Here is a 19,193-nt window from a genome sequence, read left to right on the forward strand (position 1 = left end):
TGATCTCCAGAGCACTGGCAGTCCTTCAGAGAAACCAAGGTGGGAAAAAGATGAGTCACATTTAAAAGGCAGTTGTTTTGGGGGGTGAGAGGAATATAAATAATGACTCAAAATCCATTCATAGATTAATGCTCTGACCCACACACCTTAAACCCCTGTAGCCTCTGAGTCTGACTCACTCTTAGAGACTTACTTACAACCATACTTGGTATGGGATTATCTTGTACTTTCCCTTCCACTGCTCTGAAATTTTATCTACCCATTCACCAAGGAAGTTGCTAAAACAATTAATTCCTGTCTCTGTCCTGTCAAAGATTTGGGTGTCCACTGAAGTATGGTTTTCAGCAACATATTTGGGGTCTCTTTCTTATTTATTTATTCATTTTTTCTCCTGGAGTCTCTTCTGCACAGGGGCACCAAAGATAGAATACTTACCTCAAATGGAGATAAATGCTTATTAAGGTTTAGTACCTTGAGTTAGGTGGAGGAAGGAAATGGCAAGCCACTCCAGTGTTCTTGCCTGGAGAATCCCCATGGACAGAGGAGCCTGGTGGGTTACAGTCCATGGGGTCACAAAAGAGTTGGATACGACTAAGGCGACTTGGCATGCACACACGCCACTTCAAGAATGATGATTTCAAACTACACAGTCTGGTCCTTAGTCATACCGTAACTTTTGTTCTTAATTAGAGGTGTAAAGCCTTGCCACCTCACCTTCATGTAAAATTACTTCTTTTTACAACCTAGACCGTCTGGCAGAAAGCTGGGTGGACGGCGTTAGTATCATAATATTACTGTCAAATACCTTTTCAGTGTTTGAGGATAACTACTGTGAAGATAGATATTTGGGTAAAATGCTTTCCCCTTTACTGTGATAAAATATTTTATCTTTTGGAGAAAAGGAAAAAAAGTAGTTAATTGTCTATTTCATTCCACACGCAGGTAGAATTGTCCTCTTTTGAGGAGTCAACTGACCTTTTCATCATGGTGCTTTCTACCCTTGATATTGAAGCAGAGATCAAAAGAAAGTTATGAACAGTTAAACCAGGTCCGCTGGGAATTCAGAAGCACTTTAAGTCTTGCAATGATATACTTCTGAGTCTAAACAAAAGTTAATTTTTGTCCCAGTCTTCTTTTCTGTTGTAACAATGCCTCTGTATTCGTTACCCCATGAAAATGTGCAGTCCTGGCAACACCCAGAAGACCGTGATGTTCTCCCGCAGCTGGTTTCTAGGTGTGATCACAGCCTCCTTGTAGTAACTCAGACTTCATTGGAGGTACTGAGGGCTGTTTCAAATCCTCACACAAGTATGTCTCCGCAACCTCGTTTATTGGAGTCATAGAACAGTCATCCCACCAGTTTGACTAGACTTGAATTATCCACCGTCCCAGGTGGCACTCCCTGGGTGGGGAAGATCCCCTGGAGGAGGGCATGGCAACCCACTCCAGTACTGTTGCCTGGAGAATCTCATGGACAGAGGAGCCTGGAGGGCTACAGTCCATGGGGTCGCAAAGAGTTGGACACGACTGAAGCAACTTAGCACGCACACATGCATGCCATCCACACAAGTTTAAGTGACTAACAAGTCTCCTCTTCTATGAAATGTTTAATGTGTGTCTTTTGCCGGTTGAAACAGGCACAAGTGCCCATGGACAGAGTGAGAGAGAGGTGGATACTTACAGTTGCCATGCGAAATACTGATTGGCTCAGAATCTTCTGGGAAAGCAGCCCCAGCACAGTGTAGCAGTGTGAAATATAGCAGCAAGGCTTCTGACCTCATAGTAGTTCAGCGGGGAGACTTTACTTCTCTACTTCACCCTGCCAAAGAGCAAAGAAGGGATTTTTATTCTTTTCTCTTTTTTTGCAAGTCAGTTTTATTCCACTCCATAAAATCAAATGGCCTTGAAGATAAATTTTAGAGAAAGGGGCCTCTGTGTTCTTTCTCATGGTGGATACACTCGTGATGGTATTTTGCAGAAGGAACCTGTGTCTTATCACTCACTGCACCCTCCTCCCTCATGCATAGGAGCCCTTTTGCAAAATTTCTCCCAAACCAGTGACTCAGAGTCTTGGTTCTTTTGCCCTGAGCCATCATGAGGCCATTATGTGTGACTATTTCACAATCACGAAATGACATTCTGAAAAATGTGGATAATTGAGAATGCTTTTTTTCCCCTTTTAATGTAAATGCATATATTTTTTTCTTCTCAGCAGGTTTAGAGCGACATGCCATCCCCAGACATGTTCTGTGTGGCCACCCCAGGATCTTTCAGAATTTTGAAATAGTTCCCCAATATTGAAAAATTAGAAGGTTCCTACCTTTCTTTAGAAAAATCAGAATATCCGACATACTGACCTAAATGACAGTTTCCTTCAAGCATTATGCTCTCAGCCACAAACACCACCACCCCACCTGACCCCCAACACCTGTACTGGCCCAGTTCAATGATTTCCATTACCCCCTTGACCCCTTAGTTGAGATTTTCACTCCTGGTTATGTAATTCTACAGTAATTCTATAGTGACCTTAGACATAAATAAAGTCACACAATCTATGTTTAAAAAGAAAGAAATGGATCCTTTCAGTCTCTGTGGAGAATGTTACAGGCAGCATCTGAAACCACATCCTGAATAGTATTGTTGACTCTGAAAAAACCCTATCTTTGTATATTTTAGTGTCAGATGCTGCCATGTGGTGAAATGGTAGTGAATAAAAATGCCAGATATACTGTTCTACCCATCTGCATTTTCTTAAAGATGCTCTTTATGTGTAGGAAAAAAATCTCCTAAATCATTAGAAGTAGAAACACTCCCACGTGGGGCTGCCGGATACAGTGAAAGGAAAGTCGTAAGATAGAACCTATTGCATAATTCCCAGGCATATTTCAAATAACTGTTGATCTATCAGGGAAATTAATGTAAAATGGGGATATCTTTTTATCTTTGTAAAGTCTTTGAAGTAGCCTGCCAAAGATTGTCTTTTTTGAACAAAGTTATTTCACAGTAGTGAATGATTCCATCAATCATTTAAGATTTGGGTGTAATAAAGTCAAACTTAGCAACTTACATGTCTTTGAAAGTTAATTTGGCAAACAAACTGCTAACTGACGCTTTTTGGAACACACTGAATATTAGATACCTGTGTGTCTGTTCTTCATGCCAAAAAAAGCATAACAAGCCCCAAGTGTTGCATCACAACTGATAATTTCACAGACACAGCTGGGTCTTAATCATTTGTTCAATCGAAAAGTGCACATTAATTAATTTGCCTTACCTTGAAAATCAAAGAGGGAGAGAGGTTGAGAGAAAAGCCTAAGCCATTCCATATCTCCATTTCTGATGTGTAGGTTAAAATTAAACTTTAAATAATTACTTGTTCACAGGGCAGTCCATTACCCAGAGATGCAAATGTGTATTTACAGACAGGTGAAAAGCACTGCTCTAGCCATTCATTCATTTGCCAGTTCTTCCTATTCTGGAGAATCTAAACCCAAAGAGAAGCTCTGAGATGCCCTGATTTGGCTTGTCAGGGCTTCTGTTCAGTGTAACATTAAGGAGGAGAAATCAATCACAGGAGTAAGTAAAACATAAAGCAGACCCCAATCAGAAAGTATTCGGGTAAGAGGAAGTGGCAACCTTTACCAAGGGCTCAAGAGCAATATCATAGTATTGTACAGAAGCCTTCACCTCTGAGAGTTTGCAGCACAACGCGGAAGAATAATGGAGACTCAACAACCGGTTCTCATTCCTTTAGAAATCTTTGAGAATATCTGTATCCTTTTAAAGATTAACTTTTCTTGACATGACAAAGGAGTCTGTATCCTCCCACAATTACATCCATCTTTGTACAGATGTCCTTCAGCTAATGAGACAAAGTCCCACTATTTTAATCTGTCTCCCAATTTTAATTTTTTCCATCTTAACGATTCCATGGATTGATGCAACACTCTCAAACCCAGATGCTGGCAGGAAGAGCAATGCATGAAGAGGAAATCTATTATGCAATCCAATGGCTTTTTTTCCCCAATCCTTAAACCTTGCCCCGATCATGGTTGAGATGGGTTATTTAAACATCTCCAGGTTTACAGGAGGGCTCTATACCAGGAAAAATATCTGTTTTATGTGTCTTCCTCTCATCATATCATCAGGTTTTTAACATGTACATCATATGGGTGAAAGTGTTCTGGCAGTCCCGGTTAATCTTGGCTAGTCCACATGAATGCTTCATAATTTTCTTCAGCTGAGGTTTTGATGTATCATTCCCTTTATACAGAACTTTGGGCTCTAACCCTTGTAAATAAGTAGACAATATATTTTCCTGTTGAAACAATGACTTTGTGGAGAAATCCCAATTCAATAACATTGTCATTTTCTATCCTGTTGAACACGGGCTGAGTTTCTCTGCTAAGACCATAGCATACAGACTTGTACTAGCCCAGGAGAATAAAAACAAATAAGAACTCTCCACTGCTTTTCAACATCTTGAGCTAGCTGAGTTGCTGCTATGGGGTTGTTTAAGTGATCGGGAAACTCTGTAAAGTATAGGATGGGGCTTCCCAGGTGGCACAGTGGTAGAGAATCTGCCTGCCAAGCAGGAGACACAGGTTTGATCCCTGAGTCAGGAAGATCCCCTGGAGAAGGAAATGGCAACCCACTCCAGTATTCCTTCCTGGGAAATTCCATGGAGAGAGGAGCCTGGTGGGCTACAGTCCATGGAGTTGCAAAGAGAAGGACACAACTGAGCAACTAAACAACAACATATAGGATATTTATAGGCATCTGTAGACTCTTGTTAATTTCCCTCTCTGTGACTGTGCTTGTATAGGCTGAAAATGATTTAGACTTGATCAGCTACCCAGAATATTAGATCCTGGGAAGAGTATCAATATGAGGATTCTAAACAAACACATTTACTTCAAAAATAAGCTTATTACGCTTGAATTTTCCATCTACATTGTCTCAGTCTTCCATTATTCTTAGCCCGAAGAGAAATGACCCCTGTAAAATATACCATCCCTAAAACATGATATTCCAACACTTTTCTAACCCGCAAAATTCACTGGAAAACCTTAAGAATAGGCAGACGAAGTTAATGGGTAAAAAAGACATTCTAAAGACAATGGTGGGAACGTTTCCCCTGGGGGAGGGCTGGCCCCTCTCCTGTGGACAGCAGCCACATGGCTCTGGAGTGCTGGCCTGCTGCAGTGTTGGCCCGCAAAGCCAGCTCTCTGAGTTCTTCTTTTCCTTAAGAAGCCAGAAAGCTAAAGTTGTATGTTAAATCTCCTATTTTTTTTTTCCCCCTAAATGTTGGCAACTAATTTAGTGTTTTTCTTCTCTGTGAGTCAGTTTGTCCAAATCCTACAAGTTTGTGAGCCCAAGTAGAATTTTCTGGGGCAGGATCTGGGGAGTAGTGGGTAGAGGATTGGAACTAGCATTGGGCAAAGTGAGCAGTTTCCTGGCTGGGTGGGCTTATCATGGCTTCTCAGTCATGTGGCACTTGTGAAATTAACCTGATTAATAAGAAGAAAGATGTGACCACTTGTGACCTCATTCTTTGACTTCATAACCATTTCTGGTTCTTGTGACATCCCCTTCACTTCATGCTTTTACTGACATGATGACTTCTGTACGACGAGGGTGGGGGGTAAATAGAAACCCCAGTTATTGTTGATACATGCAAGTCAATGGGCATTGCTGTTTTTAAAGACCCAAGTGGGCTGTTCCACATACTATCTATGTGTTCAGCTGTAGCATCATTGTACCTGGACTTGGCTATATGGATACAGCTTGCATCTGATTTGTTACAACCATTCTTCCGGAATGTTGGTAACCAGTGAACATTTTAATAGTAAGTGGTAATATGAGAAAATAATTTATCTGGAAACTTGCAAATGCAAAATGCTCTTGTGATAACTCTTAAGTATAGCCTAGAAATAAAAAGGAAATGATGGTAGTAGCCCTTTTTTTTTTTCTGTGAAGAAAAGCATTTGCTAACGTTTCTTTTTAAAAGCACATTTTCTACTAATGTCATAGGAAGTTTAAAAGGTAATCATTAGTTCACTCCATCATTAATAGATGGAAGGTGTGATGCTGGGTAAATCTCAGAGCCGCGCTGACTCCTACTTTCCTCACCTGTACAGTGAAGGGATATAAAATATAATGGCCTATGAAAACTGCTCTGAGCTCTGAGACTAGAGCAGTTACAATTCTAGGTGATTCTGCCAGTACGTGATGGTGATTTGGGAGGACAGTGCATGCAGTGACCCTGAATTGGATGCTGCGAGGCCACGGACACCTTGTGGAGGTGTGGGGCTGGGACGGGAGTCGGAGTCTAGGCAGGGTGGGCACTGGGGCTCCAGACAGCAGGAGAGGCAGCTGGGCTCTGCGGTGATTGTGTTAGCCCCCCTCTGAGATGACCACAGAGGTGGGAACAGAACAAACTCCATGCACCTAGAGGATGCTCTTTCCAAAGAGAATAGGGCTGGGTTTTTTCTGTATTCTTTCCTGAAAGTGAAAGTCACTCAGTCGTGTCTGACTCTTCATGACCCCATGGACTATACAGTCCTTGGAATTCTCCAGGCCAGAATACTGGAGTGGGTAGCCTTTCCCTTCTCCAGGGGATCTTCCTGACCCAGGAATTGCACTGGGGTCTCCTGTATTGCAGGCGGATTCTTTACCAACTGTTACCAGGGAAGCCAGTATCCTTTCCTGGTTGCCCCTAAATTGCATATGGTTTGGAAACTCTAGGGGCCATATTGTGTCACTGGTTCTGTATGTGGCAAACGGGAGGAATGGAACAGGCTCTCTTCAACTTTGCTCCTTGAGGACTGCAATAGACAACATACCAACTGTGGAAAGTTCCTCAAGCTGGGGCAAAAGAACCATGACGCTGCCTACGGTTAACATCAGGACAAAGTTCAAGGCCCATAGCTAGTTCTGACCTGGTTGAGGAGATCGCTGTTGTTACAATTGAGTCACATTTGGAGTTTAGTCAGGTTTTACTCTAAGGATGACATTTTCATTTTTATTGCCCAGCTTTCTGACCTCTTCATCTTTGTCTTTACAACATGACTATCTTGAAAAAATCTGAAGTGAATCTGGCATAAAAGCTTTTGCTTGAAATGAAATGATGGTTAATAATCCTAGGGAGGCAGTGGGAGCAGAGGGCAGGAACACAGGACTTGAATGCCTTTGCTCCATTCATGGGTTGGGACCTCTGGAGAGATGCTGAAGATCTCTGAGCTTTGGATTTCTCATCACGAAAGTGGCTAAAATCGCTTCTCAAGATTGTGAGATAACGCACATAGAAAATGGTAGCCCTCCACAAACATCTGCTCATTCTTCAGTTGAGATACTAAAAATTGCCTTTTAACAGGTTTTCTTGGGATTCTTTGAATTCCCAGATTAATGGCTGGAGCTCTATGTCTTCAGTAGGAGAAGCAGTTCTCTCCTCCTTTTCCTTCCCTCCATCCCTCCCCTCCTCCTTCCGGCCCCTAAGCTTCTTCTCTGGAGGGAGAGTCTGTCTCACACGGCACAGCTCACATTGTGTGATTTTAAAAATGTGAATCATAGCACTCTCACAAATGCAAAGGAAAACATTGGTGTGGACACTGGTGAAGGGTGGGGTGGAAGTGAAAGTTTATTGAGCACCTTCTATGTGTGACACACATGTTTGTTATTTTAATTAAATATCACAGCAATCCAGAGAGACAGGCCATGTGCTCTCCATTGTGCAGACAAGGAAACTGAGGCTCAAAAGGATAAGTAACGTGTCCAGTCAATATTTACAGCCCATCAGTAAAAGGGGAAAGCCAGGAAACCAAGACAGGGCTCATGCATAGTCGCTCAGTCATGTCTGACTCTTTGTTACCCCATGGACTATAGCCTGCCAGGCTCCTCTGTCTGTGGGACTTTTCAGGCAAGAATACTGAAGTGGAGTGCCATTTCCTCCTCCAGGGGATCTTCCCCACCCAGGGATCAAACCTGTGTCTCTTGCATCTTCTGCATTGGCAGGTGAATTCTTTACCATTAGCACCACCTGGGTTGAGCCAGGGCTATGTGATGCCAAAGTGGATGTCCTTCCTAGCATGTCAAAGAAAGGGGAACAGACAGAAGGTTGGAAAGAGAGAGAGGCTGGCATAAATGGAAACTGCACCTAATGATCACAGTTGGATATAGGTTGATACATCTGTGCTTAGGTGGACAGAGTGGCTGAAAGTCCCTAATGGCTTCAGTAATAATAAAAAAAAATCTCTAAAAGGAGTACACAGGCACTTGCAAACGTGTAGGCACGCAAAGGCTCATTCTGCTTTATGGCCTGGTGATTGCAGGCTGAAGGTAGTAGAAAGATTCAAATGCTTCTCGACCACAGTTTTAGGAGGTATAGATGAGCTCGTGACACCTCTTTGTTAAGTAGAACCACTTGCTTGCTGGCAGCTCCCTCAAGAGTGATGTTTTAAAATAAATACATCATGGAGAACATTGTCTGTGATGAAGGGTGAAAACAAAGCTGCCTGTTTCAGGAGCTGAGAGGATAAATAGATTTGGACACTCTTTAAGTCCAAGTAGGGAACCTCTGCTCAGAGAAAAGGTGGGGAGCGGATGTCAGTACAGAAAATCCAGTTTGCTGAATGCTGGAGATTGAAGGTTATTCCTGTATCAAGGGGACAGTTCAAGAATCAAAGTGTTTAAATGGCAGGTGTCCTTCCCTGGCCTGGGCCTCCCTGTTCCACGGGCTGCAGCATGATAGGGATGGCCACAGAAGAACCCCTCCCACATGGAGGTAGGGACAACTGGGACCTGCTGGTCTGGTTGAAATGTCTACTGTACGCAGTCTTCACAGGTCATGTTGGCCACCTGCTGGGCGATGTTGCGTGAGGATACAAGTTTTATGCCCATGAGAAAAACAGCTCTAGCCTTCAAGTAAAGCATCTGATCTTTTTCTCCTCCTCTTCTCAGCCATTAACAGAGACATAAAAGCTCCCATGTCAGGGGAAAGGGAAGTGGCACAGACCGAACTTCAACACATTTTGGAGAAGGATGATGGCATTCAGTGGAGTACGGTAATAAATATCGACTGTGTTTAATAGGTGTCCTATTTTAGATCTGAAACCACTGTCACAAAGGAGCAGGAAAACAGCTGTGAATTCAGAAGTCCTTTTAGGAAAAAATTTTTTTTTTTTTAAGAAAAATAAAGGTTGGTTGTAAACCTATGATACTTTGGAGGAGAGAAGGAAAGTCTGGTCTTTCAGGTGATGAAGTCTTTGTTATGATCATTTTCTTCCTTTCTACCAAGGCTCTCCCCACCCCATCAATGCTTGAGGCGGTGTATTTAATGCACGTTTCTTGGCTGTTTAAGATACAGTCTCGTGACTCGTTAGGGCTCCGCAGTTACAGGCATGATCTTGGCAATCTATGCAGAAAAGACTGTGGCAGGCTCCCTTGATCTCAGAAAGCTGCCACCATCCCAACCATGTTTACCCACATCACACCCTAGCTCCCTGCCATCTCTGTGCTTCTCGATTTTTTGTAATATTGCTGCCCTCAAACATCTGCTCCAGAGATAGGAACAGATACCTGCTTTGTTTTGCTGTTGAGGAAACTGAGGCCCTGAGAAGTGAGATCATTTTGGCAAATGTCGTGCAGCTGAGAACTGGCAATGCTGAGCAGCCATTGAGGACTCCGGACGCCAGCCCCGAGCTCTGTCCCTGTGTTACATGGCTTTCGGAAAGGAAGCCAAGGCTCATTCATTTCTCCTTGGCTTTCTGCCTGATGTTCATTACTTCCATCACTCGCTCTCCCTCTTACTGGTTCCCTGCTTTCTGCCAGGAGCCAGGCTCTGTGCTGGATGCTGTGTCTCAGCCAGAGATGGAAAAAACTAGATCTCTTCGCCTCCTCAGGACCTTGCTGTCCTAGTAGGTGGGCCCGACAGTTCTAGATCATTGTCCAAAAATAGAACTCCTAGACAATCATTTTTACAAAAGAAATTAAAATTCTGTTGGGGAGAATACTATCTGGAGGGTGCAGGTGTTGTAGAGGAACGTGGGCGGGATGCTCAGCGAGACCTCTGTTTGGAGAAAGCCTTGGCAGGTTGCACGACTGTTCACCGTGGATGGTGGGGGCTAGAGGAGAAGCAGGTCAAAGGACATTTCCGGTCGAAGGGCCCGGTCTGGAGAGCAGGGCATTGAAATGGGTGAACCCATGCTGATCAGACTTTCAGATGCTTTCAAATGGGGCCATTTCACTCTCTGCTTAAGGAATTTCAAATATTTGTCTGAAGTAATGAATGGAGTTTTTTTTTTTTAACTTCACCCAAAGTTCAGTTTAAAGAACGTAGCTCATAATGTAGCTCTGGTATCTGATTATTTTTTCCTTCTAAGAATATGACAGAAGAAGAAAAAGTGGTGTCGGGGGGAACTCTGAGGGAAGAGCTGAGAATATTGGTGTTTATTCTTTCAAGGTGCTGAGTATGTGAGTTATTGTCATATTACTCTCCCTGGTTTTCTACACATTTGTGATTTCATTAAAAATGAAAGAGGGCAAAACTAACATGCCTAAATTGAAGGCAATTTTGGCCAGCCCTTAGAAAGATATTTGCAGAGTAATTTTAAAGGGAACAAATGAAGGATATTACTGACTGGAGTTTTCCATGAACCTTTGTCAAAACCCTGAGCTGATTTAAATCAAAACGGAGCAATGGCTGCCCTTTGTCAGGATGATTCTCCCTTGTAATCACTCCTGTGTTTGGTCTCAGTATAATTTACAGAAAGCAGAATCTCCCAGCCATACCTCTGAGGCTCAGGTGGCTGAGGGATTGTGGTCATTCCCGATTTTGGAGTGAAAGTCCACCGTAGACATGAGAGAGAATTAAGAACAACTTGCAAGTTTCTCCTTTTGAGCTCTGAATAACAGTCCCAAATAACAGTATCACCAAGCACAAAAGACTGAAACCGACAGAATCCTATACATTTTTACTGCTGTTTTTGGTAAGGAGTTTAAGATCACGGAGTAAAAATCATTTCCTTAAACTAAGCTTTTGAAATAGATTTTCTGGTGTTTACTGCGTGCCATCTTTCATTGTATTTCTTGTCTCTTTCAATGAACTCTGATGCTCTCCCAGTACCCTGGAAACCCAAAGTAGAGTTTATATCTGACTACAAGCTTCTGATTTTAGACCTGCTATAATTTCAGGATCTGTTCATCACACAGCATGATATTGCTGACCAGTACTTATCAGCAGTAGAAATCTCCATACACAGCGGACTATTTGTCTCTCTGTGTGCAGACACATCCAGAACAGAAATGAGATGAAAGCATTGTCTCTTGAATTTCCATAATTCTCTTATATTCTTTAGGACATTCATTTCATTTATGAAAAGGAGAAAAATAGTCCACTTTATGTCCCATTAAACTAGAGGGAAATTGCAAAGCCATACATTTAAGCCTATTTCAGGTTATTATGGTATCTGGTAGATATCGCTGCACTTTTCTGAAATAAATATCTTTACTGGCTTTGTTCATGTTCTTTACACATATGAAAGTGACTCATTAGTCCAGCTTGATTTACTTAGGGCAGGATCAGTTTGGATTGGGGTCGAAAGAGTACTATTTACTACTTACCCACTCCCTTAAGTGTTCATTTGTTTTTAATGTGAAATCCTACCTTCAAAATGAAGAACTGTTTCTAAACATCCTGAAAATAGGCTTCCTTAAGGCCACTGAGAGTCAGTTCCAGGAAATCATGAGTTTGTCTGAATGCTTCTACCACTTAGTGACTCGATTCCTTATATAGGTGACCTAAAGGTCAGTGCACAGAACCATCTGAAATCCCGTCCACTGAGATGAAGGCGGTCAGCATCCAGTTGAAGTATTTTGGTGGTGGGAGCTGGTTTTAAAAATGCCTCCTTTCTCCCTTAGTTTATAGAAAGACAGGCAAATCAGTGTTTGAAATACAGGTATATAATCCTTTATTTGTAATTACAAAACAATAACAATGCCCCCGCCCCAAATCAAGAGTTGTTTTTTTTCTATTCATTTGGTGACAAAACTTGACCTCCAGTGGCATGACACTCTATCTCTCTTAGGATGAATATTTATACATTTCACTGCAAAAACACTAATAAGCTGATTACTAGATAAGGCCTGCACTGGGAGATATGTCCCAAGTTACCTTTCTGAAATCTTAAAAATTTTTAATTTTCTGACGCATATCTGTTTCAAAGGTTTTGATAAAGAGACTATAGAATTATATTCCTCTGTCTTGAAGAGATTTAAAAATAGGAAAAAAAAAAGGCGGGGGGCGGGGGGAAGGTGATCTTTTAGAGCAGAATCTGCCTGCCAATGCAGAAGATGAGGATTCGATCCCTGGGTCAGTAAGATCCCCTAGAGAGGGAAATGGCAACCCAGTCCAGTATTCTTGCCTGGAGAATCCCATGGACAGAGAAGCCTGGCGGGCTACAGTCCATGAGGGTCACAAAGGGTCAGACATGATTGAGCAACTGAGCACGCATGTACCCACTCATGGAGCACTCTGATTATCCCTAGATGTATTGTGAGATTCTCACAGAATTTAAAAAATGCAATCTGATTTCATTTTTTGAAAAAACTGTATATCTTGTTATACTTTGCTTGCAAGAATAATTCCGAGATTAGGAACTGCTGACGGAGTCATCTAGTCTCAATTTCCTCTGTTCTGTGCTCATCGTGACAGGCTTCCAGGCTCCCAGCCATAACAGGGACTGAGCAGGCTTGCGCAGATAAGTGATGCTCACAGAGCAGGGCTGATCTTGGTAGAGATGGGCTCCAAGGCTCTCGTGAGCGAGTGGTGACATCCAGCAGTAGCAGAAGGTGACAGGCTCACCTGGCGAGGACGTTCCTCCCATTGAACAGCCAACCTCAGGCAGTGCCGTACTCCTTCCTCTCTGAGTTAAACACTGAGTCGTGTCAGACTCTTTGGGATCCCATGGACTGTATAGTTTATTGAATTCTCCAGGCCAGAATACTGGAGTGGGTAGCCTTTCCCTTCTCCAGGGGATCTTCCCAACCCAGCAATCGAACCCAGGTCTCCCTCATTGCAGGCAGATTCTTTACCAGCTGAGCCACCAGGGAAGCCCAAGAATACTGGAGTAGGTAGCCTACCCCTTTTCCAGCAGATCTTCCTAACCCAGGAATTGAACCGGGGTCTCCTGCATTGCAGGTGGATTCTTTACCAACTGAGCTATGAGGGAAGCCCAAATGGAAAGACCTCAAAGGCTTTTTTTGTGCATTTGGTGGTGGTTTCTCCAAAGGATTGTCTTCAGCCTGTAATTTTTCTCTTCCCCATGGAATTACGCTGGTAATGGCTTTCTCCAGTCCCTGTAATCAGTGGGAACTGTGGGCTGGCAGGGCCTGCCCTCTGCTTTGTTAAATGTGCATGCATGCTAAGTCACTCAGTCATGTCCAACTCTTTTGCAACCCAATGGACTGTAGCCTGCCGGGCTCCTCTGTCCACGGGATTCTCCAGGCAAGAATACTGGAGTGGGTTGCCATGCCCTCCTCCAGGGGGTCTTCCCAACCCAGGGGATTGAACCTGCGTTACCTGCGATTCTCTTTTCATGGAGAATACTACTAGGTTGCAGGATTAATGAATACAATGAAGATGCTAAATTTCAAAAATATTTTGGGAGGACAATTCTTATCTTGGGCAATGGGCAGGGCGGCAGAGGAGGAAGTCATACTCTCCTGCCCTCCTGTCTGAGGGGCTCCTCTACACACTGTTCTCTCCTTTCTTCCTCATGGAAGGGATGCTAGGCATTGGGCGCAATGGTAATCAGTTCTAACTCTGGGATAAAATGGAGGCAGATGGTTAATAGCAGGTAACCTGGACACCAGGTTAATCACTGCAGTCCAAATTATCTGGGGGCGGAAAACAGCACATGGCCATCAGCAATTAGCCTCTGAGTCTAAAAATAAATAAATAAGCCACAATTCCTGTAATTAATAGCCCAGCAGACAAATCGGTATAATTACCATCTCTGTGAGAGAGACCAGAATCAGGAGGAAAAGTGAAATTATTCAATAAGCTTGAGGGTGACAGGCAGAAACCAAATTAAAGTGCTGAGGGTTAGACGAAAGGGATGTGATAAATCAGAGAGAAAGCGAATATGTGACCTGGGCTGAGCCCAGCAGGAGTGCCGGGGCAGCTGGTCACCCAGGAACCCTGCACGTGCAGGCTCACCTTTCAGGGGAGGAAGTGGAGGAGGTGAAGGAAATACACTGATGGTTCTGAAAGCTCCTCATTGCCTGGTTACTGGAAAGCACAGAGGTGCCTCTGGGTCACCCAGGCTTTCCCTGGTGAGGATTCTAAGGTCTGAGAGTGAGATGGAAAAAAACACAGCCATGAAACACAAGGAGAGGGCATAACGCATGAACTTCTTGAAAGGGAGAGTCCACTGGTTCACTTTGAATAACTAAAGTGAAGTCTAAAGCAGAATGATTTCCTACCCTAATAGCACTAGTCTTCCTGCTCAGTTAACACAATTGTCATCTCTCCGAAGAGCAAACACAGAAAAGTCATTCCGAAGTGTTAGGCGAGAACAGGCAGTGTGCTCCTCGTGTTAATCGATTTAATAATCGGTCCTTTCCAGCAGCTCTGAGACAGGAAAGGCTGAATCTCCTCCCGAATCTTCAGTGAGGAGGGAGCAAGGTGCTCCAGAGCAGGAGGGCAAGATGATCCCTGCCCCCCGGGCACTGCTGCCTCATCTGGAAGTGAGGGGCATTCGGATGCCTCCCCCTCTACTCACACAGAAGGTGTATTTGAAGGTTGAGGGTCGTGATTCGTCATTTTCCTATGTTTTGCAAATCATTTTACTTCAAAGGAGCATAGCTTTTGTACATCATGGATTATTTCTTTAATGTTTTGGGGGTTACCAGTAGGAACACGAGGCATGAGGAAAATATCATACAAGTGTGTAGGCACTGAAGGTAAAATAAGAAACTGCCTTTGTTGGTTCCACCTTGACTCACTCACTCATCCCTTCATTCCCTCAGGAGTCTGATATGAGCAACCAAGGCCCTGTGCAGGGGTGGCAGGGGAGACCCCCGTCATAGGTCAGTTGCGGGTTCTGCCCTTGAGGAGCCCCACGACTACTACAGAAGATAGTACACGAGCAGCTGTAGCAAAGTAGAAAGCATGTAAAAGGAAATGATGAGAGTTCACAGCACTGAGAGGTAACATCCAGGTTCCCCGGTGGCTCGGTGGTAAAGAACCTACCTGCCAAAGCAGGAGACGAGGGTTCAATCCCTGGGTTGGGAAGACCCCCTGGAGAAGGAAATAGCAACTCACTCCAGTATTCTTGCCTGGGAAGTCCCATGGACAGAGGAGCCTGGCAGGCTGGGGTCTCAAAAGAGTCAGACATGACTTGGTGACTCAACAACAACGACGTTGATTCTACAACCAAAACACCTGTTGAATCTTCCTCTTCTCTGTGTACAACCTATGATCATCTAACCCACCGTCAGCTCCTGCCTGGACTACTGCAGTAGCTTCCTAATTAAACTCCCTGCTTCCACTTGGTTCTCCACCTTTTCACTCTCCATACAGCAACAGACAGTCTTTTAAAAACATGGATCAGATCATGTCCTCCTCTGCCTAAAACTCTAGTAGTTCCTTATTGCATTTACAACAGAGCTGAAACCCTCTATCCTGGGTGCAAATGGCGTCACCCATCTCCCAGACCCAGTCTTGTTCCATCCCACCATGGCCCACTTTACTCTAACCTCTCAGTTTGGATTTCCTCAAATGCACAGCTCTCTCACTCCTGCTTCTAGATTTGCTGCTCCCGGCTCCTAGAATCTCCAGTGTTCTTGCCTGGAGAATCCCAGGGACGGGAGAGCCTCGTGGGCTGCTGTCTATGGGGTCACACAGAGTCAGGCATGACTGAAGCGACTTAGCAGCAGCAGCAGCAGCAGCTCCTAGAATAATCTTCCCCTATCCCAGTCTTTACATAGCTGGTTCACTTCTGTCCTTCAGAACTCAGTTGAAATGCCATATCCTTCAACAGGCTTTCCCTGACCCTGAAAACAGGCCAGTGCCTTTCTTCTATCCCTTTGTTCTAAATCTCTGTAATGGATTTGTCCCTCATTGATGTTCCTACATTTATATTCTTATTTGTTTCTGTCTGTCCCTTCCCTCCATGAGAATGTGAGCTTTGTATGGGCAAATTTGATTTTTGTTAATCACGGTATCTCCACATCCAGGAACAGTGAATTCCCAACAATTATTCATTGAATAATGAATAAATGTTAATCCAAGGAAGAGTGTCAGAACAGTTTCTGACAGATCAGTGTTAAAAACAAAGAAAAGAGATGCAAGGGGCAAGGAGAGGTATTTTGAGATATCTGAAGGAAAACCTAGAAGACAGTTATGAGGGTAGAACTAAGATCAGTGGACAGAAATTATGAGGAGATAATTTCTGCTGAAAATAAGGAGGAACTTTCTCGTAGTCCTAGTAACGCAAACATGGACTGGCTCCCCTAAGGGACCAGAAGGCCGGAGGAATGCTGGGACGGAAGGAATATTGTGCATGGAGTCAGACATCGGATGTGGGGCTAGACTAGACATTGAAGGTCCCAGTAGAGAGGCTGATTGTTGATGATTCTTGGATCCTCTGATAAGTCCTTCCTCCCACATACTGAGGAAGCACTGCTTACAGCAGAAAACCACAGGTGGTCCAGCGCAATCCTCCTGTTGACTTAAGCTCTTAAGATGAAATAACGTGCCAGCAATCAGAGGACCAAAGAGGATGTTGTTGGGCTTTGACCAGGCTTCATTCATTCAGGATCCCAGTTTGAGCAGCTTGTAGAGGCTGCGGGTTAGTAGCCAAAAAGTATATGCAAGGAGAGAGATGGTCACAACCTAATGACCAGAAGCCTTTTGGGCTGGGAATATTCCGTGTGCATACTGCCCAGCCTCTTCCATCTCTGTAAGGCTCACGGAAAGTCCTGAAGTGTGGGATACAGTTAAGCTCTGGTGTGTGGCCTTCCTAGGGATGCATGTCATCCACTGGCTTGTTACTAAGGCTCAATTGCCAATGACACACAGACCCCAAGAGATGATTTAACTCTGCTCTTGTCTCAAATCCCTTACCAGTGACTCATAACTTTCTCCTGACAACACAGCAGCTGGGCCAGCCAGCTGGAGAGAAGACATACAGATGTTGCTGGCTGGAGTCAGAGGGGGCTGAGGGTCTCCCATTTTCAGTCAGCCCAGAATGCTCCCGTGGGATACAGAGTTGGGGGGTGTTTCCCCCTCTGCAGACGAGAGGTGGATGGGGACATCAGCTCTGTCATGGACCATCTCCCATCCTCCAACACGTATGTGTCTTTGAGCACAAAACTCTGCAGCTCCTCTTCTTCAACTTGGAAAAGTTGTATTTCTTTGGGGACTATTAGATCCTTGAGCCAGTCCATCTGGAGAAGGTATGAGAGATAGTACTCTGGCCATGAATGAACCACCCACTCAGATGTCTGGCCTTAAAACAGATCTCCAATCAAAGAGCCTGTGAAAGGATGAGAAGATGAATGAGAGGGTAGAGGTGGGGGGCAAGGAAGGGTTGATCTTGGTTTCTGAGAAAAGGGTTTAGTACCAAGACATTAAATTAGATTAGTTGATTATACACCAGAACACTAGGAAATATATATGTGTGAAATCCTCATTTGAAATGGCTTGCTTAGGCAATGTTTTGTACACTGAAAGCACTTGTTAAATATTTGCTGATATTGATCCCAAGTGGCTTTGACTATTTTTATATATCAGTGCATTGCGTTCTGTAGCATTTGTAAAAGGGGCAAAATTTTAAGTGAAAACTGACACACAAGTCAGACTGACTAATTTTTTAAAACTGTGGTGAATATTTCAGCTTGGTTACATATGCAACCACAGTGGCTGTCTCTGAGAGTGGGAAGGACTGGGGGTCAGATGTGGGGAAAAACTCACTTTTTATGCTGTGTCCTTTTATGTTTTTTTTTCCCCAATTTTTTCCCTTATGTATGTGTTTCATTTTTGGAACAGAACTAGTTATTTTTTAAAATCTGTGTCTCCAAAGGCAAACCTGGAACACAGGCCTGCTGCTACCTGCCAATTCCCACAGTTTTCCCCAGGATCCCGTCCCCTCACAGCATGTTCAGCCAGTGGTAATGTTCTAGAATACAGGAGGAGGGTGAGGTACATTTATAGGCTCTGTAGGGTCGGCGGTTGTAACTCCATCTGTGACACAGATGAATATATACGGTGGCTGGTCGTTTACGTAACACCACAACCACCCCCTGTGCGCCATATGAATGGCTGCCTAATTTATTAACTTTCAAATAAAAATGTAACCAAGTCAGAAAGGCAGGACGTGATGAAGTGGAATACCAAGCATCAGATGAACTCAAAGCAAATGCCCTTCATATTTAAAATTTTACTTTCTGTAAGCAAGGTTACAGGGCTGTGTATGGGAGCTGATGTTTTGCTTGTTCCCTTCTGGGCAGCTCCTGGCCACATGTTCTCTGGCATGATTGCCCTTTCCTGGCATTCACATCCCATGGCAAAGGCTGCTTCCAAAGCATCTCCAGAGGATGCCCAGTTTTTTACAAGTGGAATGAATGTTCTCTTCTGTGAACGATCACCAGAGACTCTCCCAGAATGCCTTCTCCGAGAGAAGAGGGGTCACTGACTAGAGAAAGAATGAAACTTCATGAGAAGAGCGATGGGGGATGAGTGGCAAGGTACCCACTGTACCCACGGGACATGTTGGGTGAAAAGTGTCCTTCACCCTTCCGCAGCATCCGTCTGCAGGAGGGCAGCTACGAGGGACAGCCTCCTCCTTGCTCCTCTTCTTGCTTGTTTACTCAGCAAACACTGAGCTCGGGGCTGAGATGGGGGCCAAGGCTGATTGCTTCCTTCCTTGGTTTCCATTCTCCTGAGAGTCCATTTCAATCACTGAGTTGCTTCTCCTGCCAGGTGGGTCACATACTGCTCTTCTTGGGGCTCTATGTCTCTCAGTGGGAGACAGTAGTTTCTGATTTGAATTTCAACTCCAACTTGAACCTTGGAGGCAAGGGCTGCCTATTGGAACACGAATGTTCTCTTTTCCACACTCCACCAGTACCTGCTGCCCTGTGCATGCATGCTCGGTCTTGTCTAACTCTTTGCAACCCTGTGGACTGTAGTC

At 44.0% G+C, this 19,193-nt stretch overlaps 1 protein-coding gene across 3 annotated transcripts in view; it reads right to left on the minus strand.

The window, feature by feature from the left end:
- Window positions 1-19,193, minus strand: part of SEMA6A (semaphorin 6A) — a 129,243-nt gene that overhangs the window by 61,681 nt on the left and 48,369 nt on the right. For all 3 annotated transcript variants that reach the window (XM_027546936.1, XM_027546937.1, XM_027546938.1), the window contains exon 2: window positions 1,682-1,819. In XM_027546936.1, the coding sequence (XP_027402737.1) occupies window positions 1,682-1,781 (100 nt within the window). In that variant the 5' untranslated portion in view covers window positions 1,782-1,819. The remainder of the gene's footprint in view (window positions 1-1,681; window positions 1,820-19,193) is intronic.

This window comes from Bos indicus x Bos taurus, chromosome 7 (genome assembly GCF_003369695.1).
Source record: "Bos indicus x Bos taurus breed Angus x Brahman F1 hybrid chromosome 7, Bos_hybrid_MaternalHap_v2.0, whole genome shotgun sequence".
In the NCBI taxonomy this organism is placed as follows: Eukaryota; Metazoa; Chordata; class Mammalia; order Artiodactyla; family Bovidae; genus Bos; species Bos indicus x Bos taurus.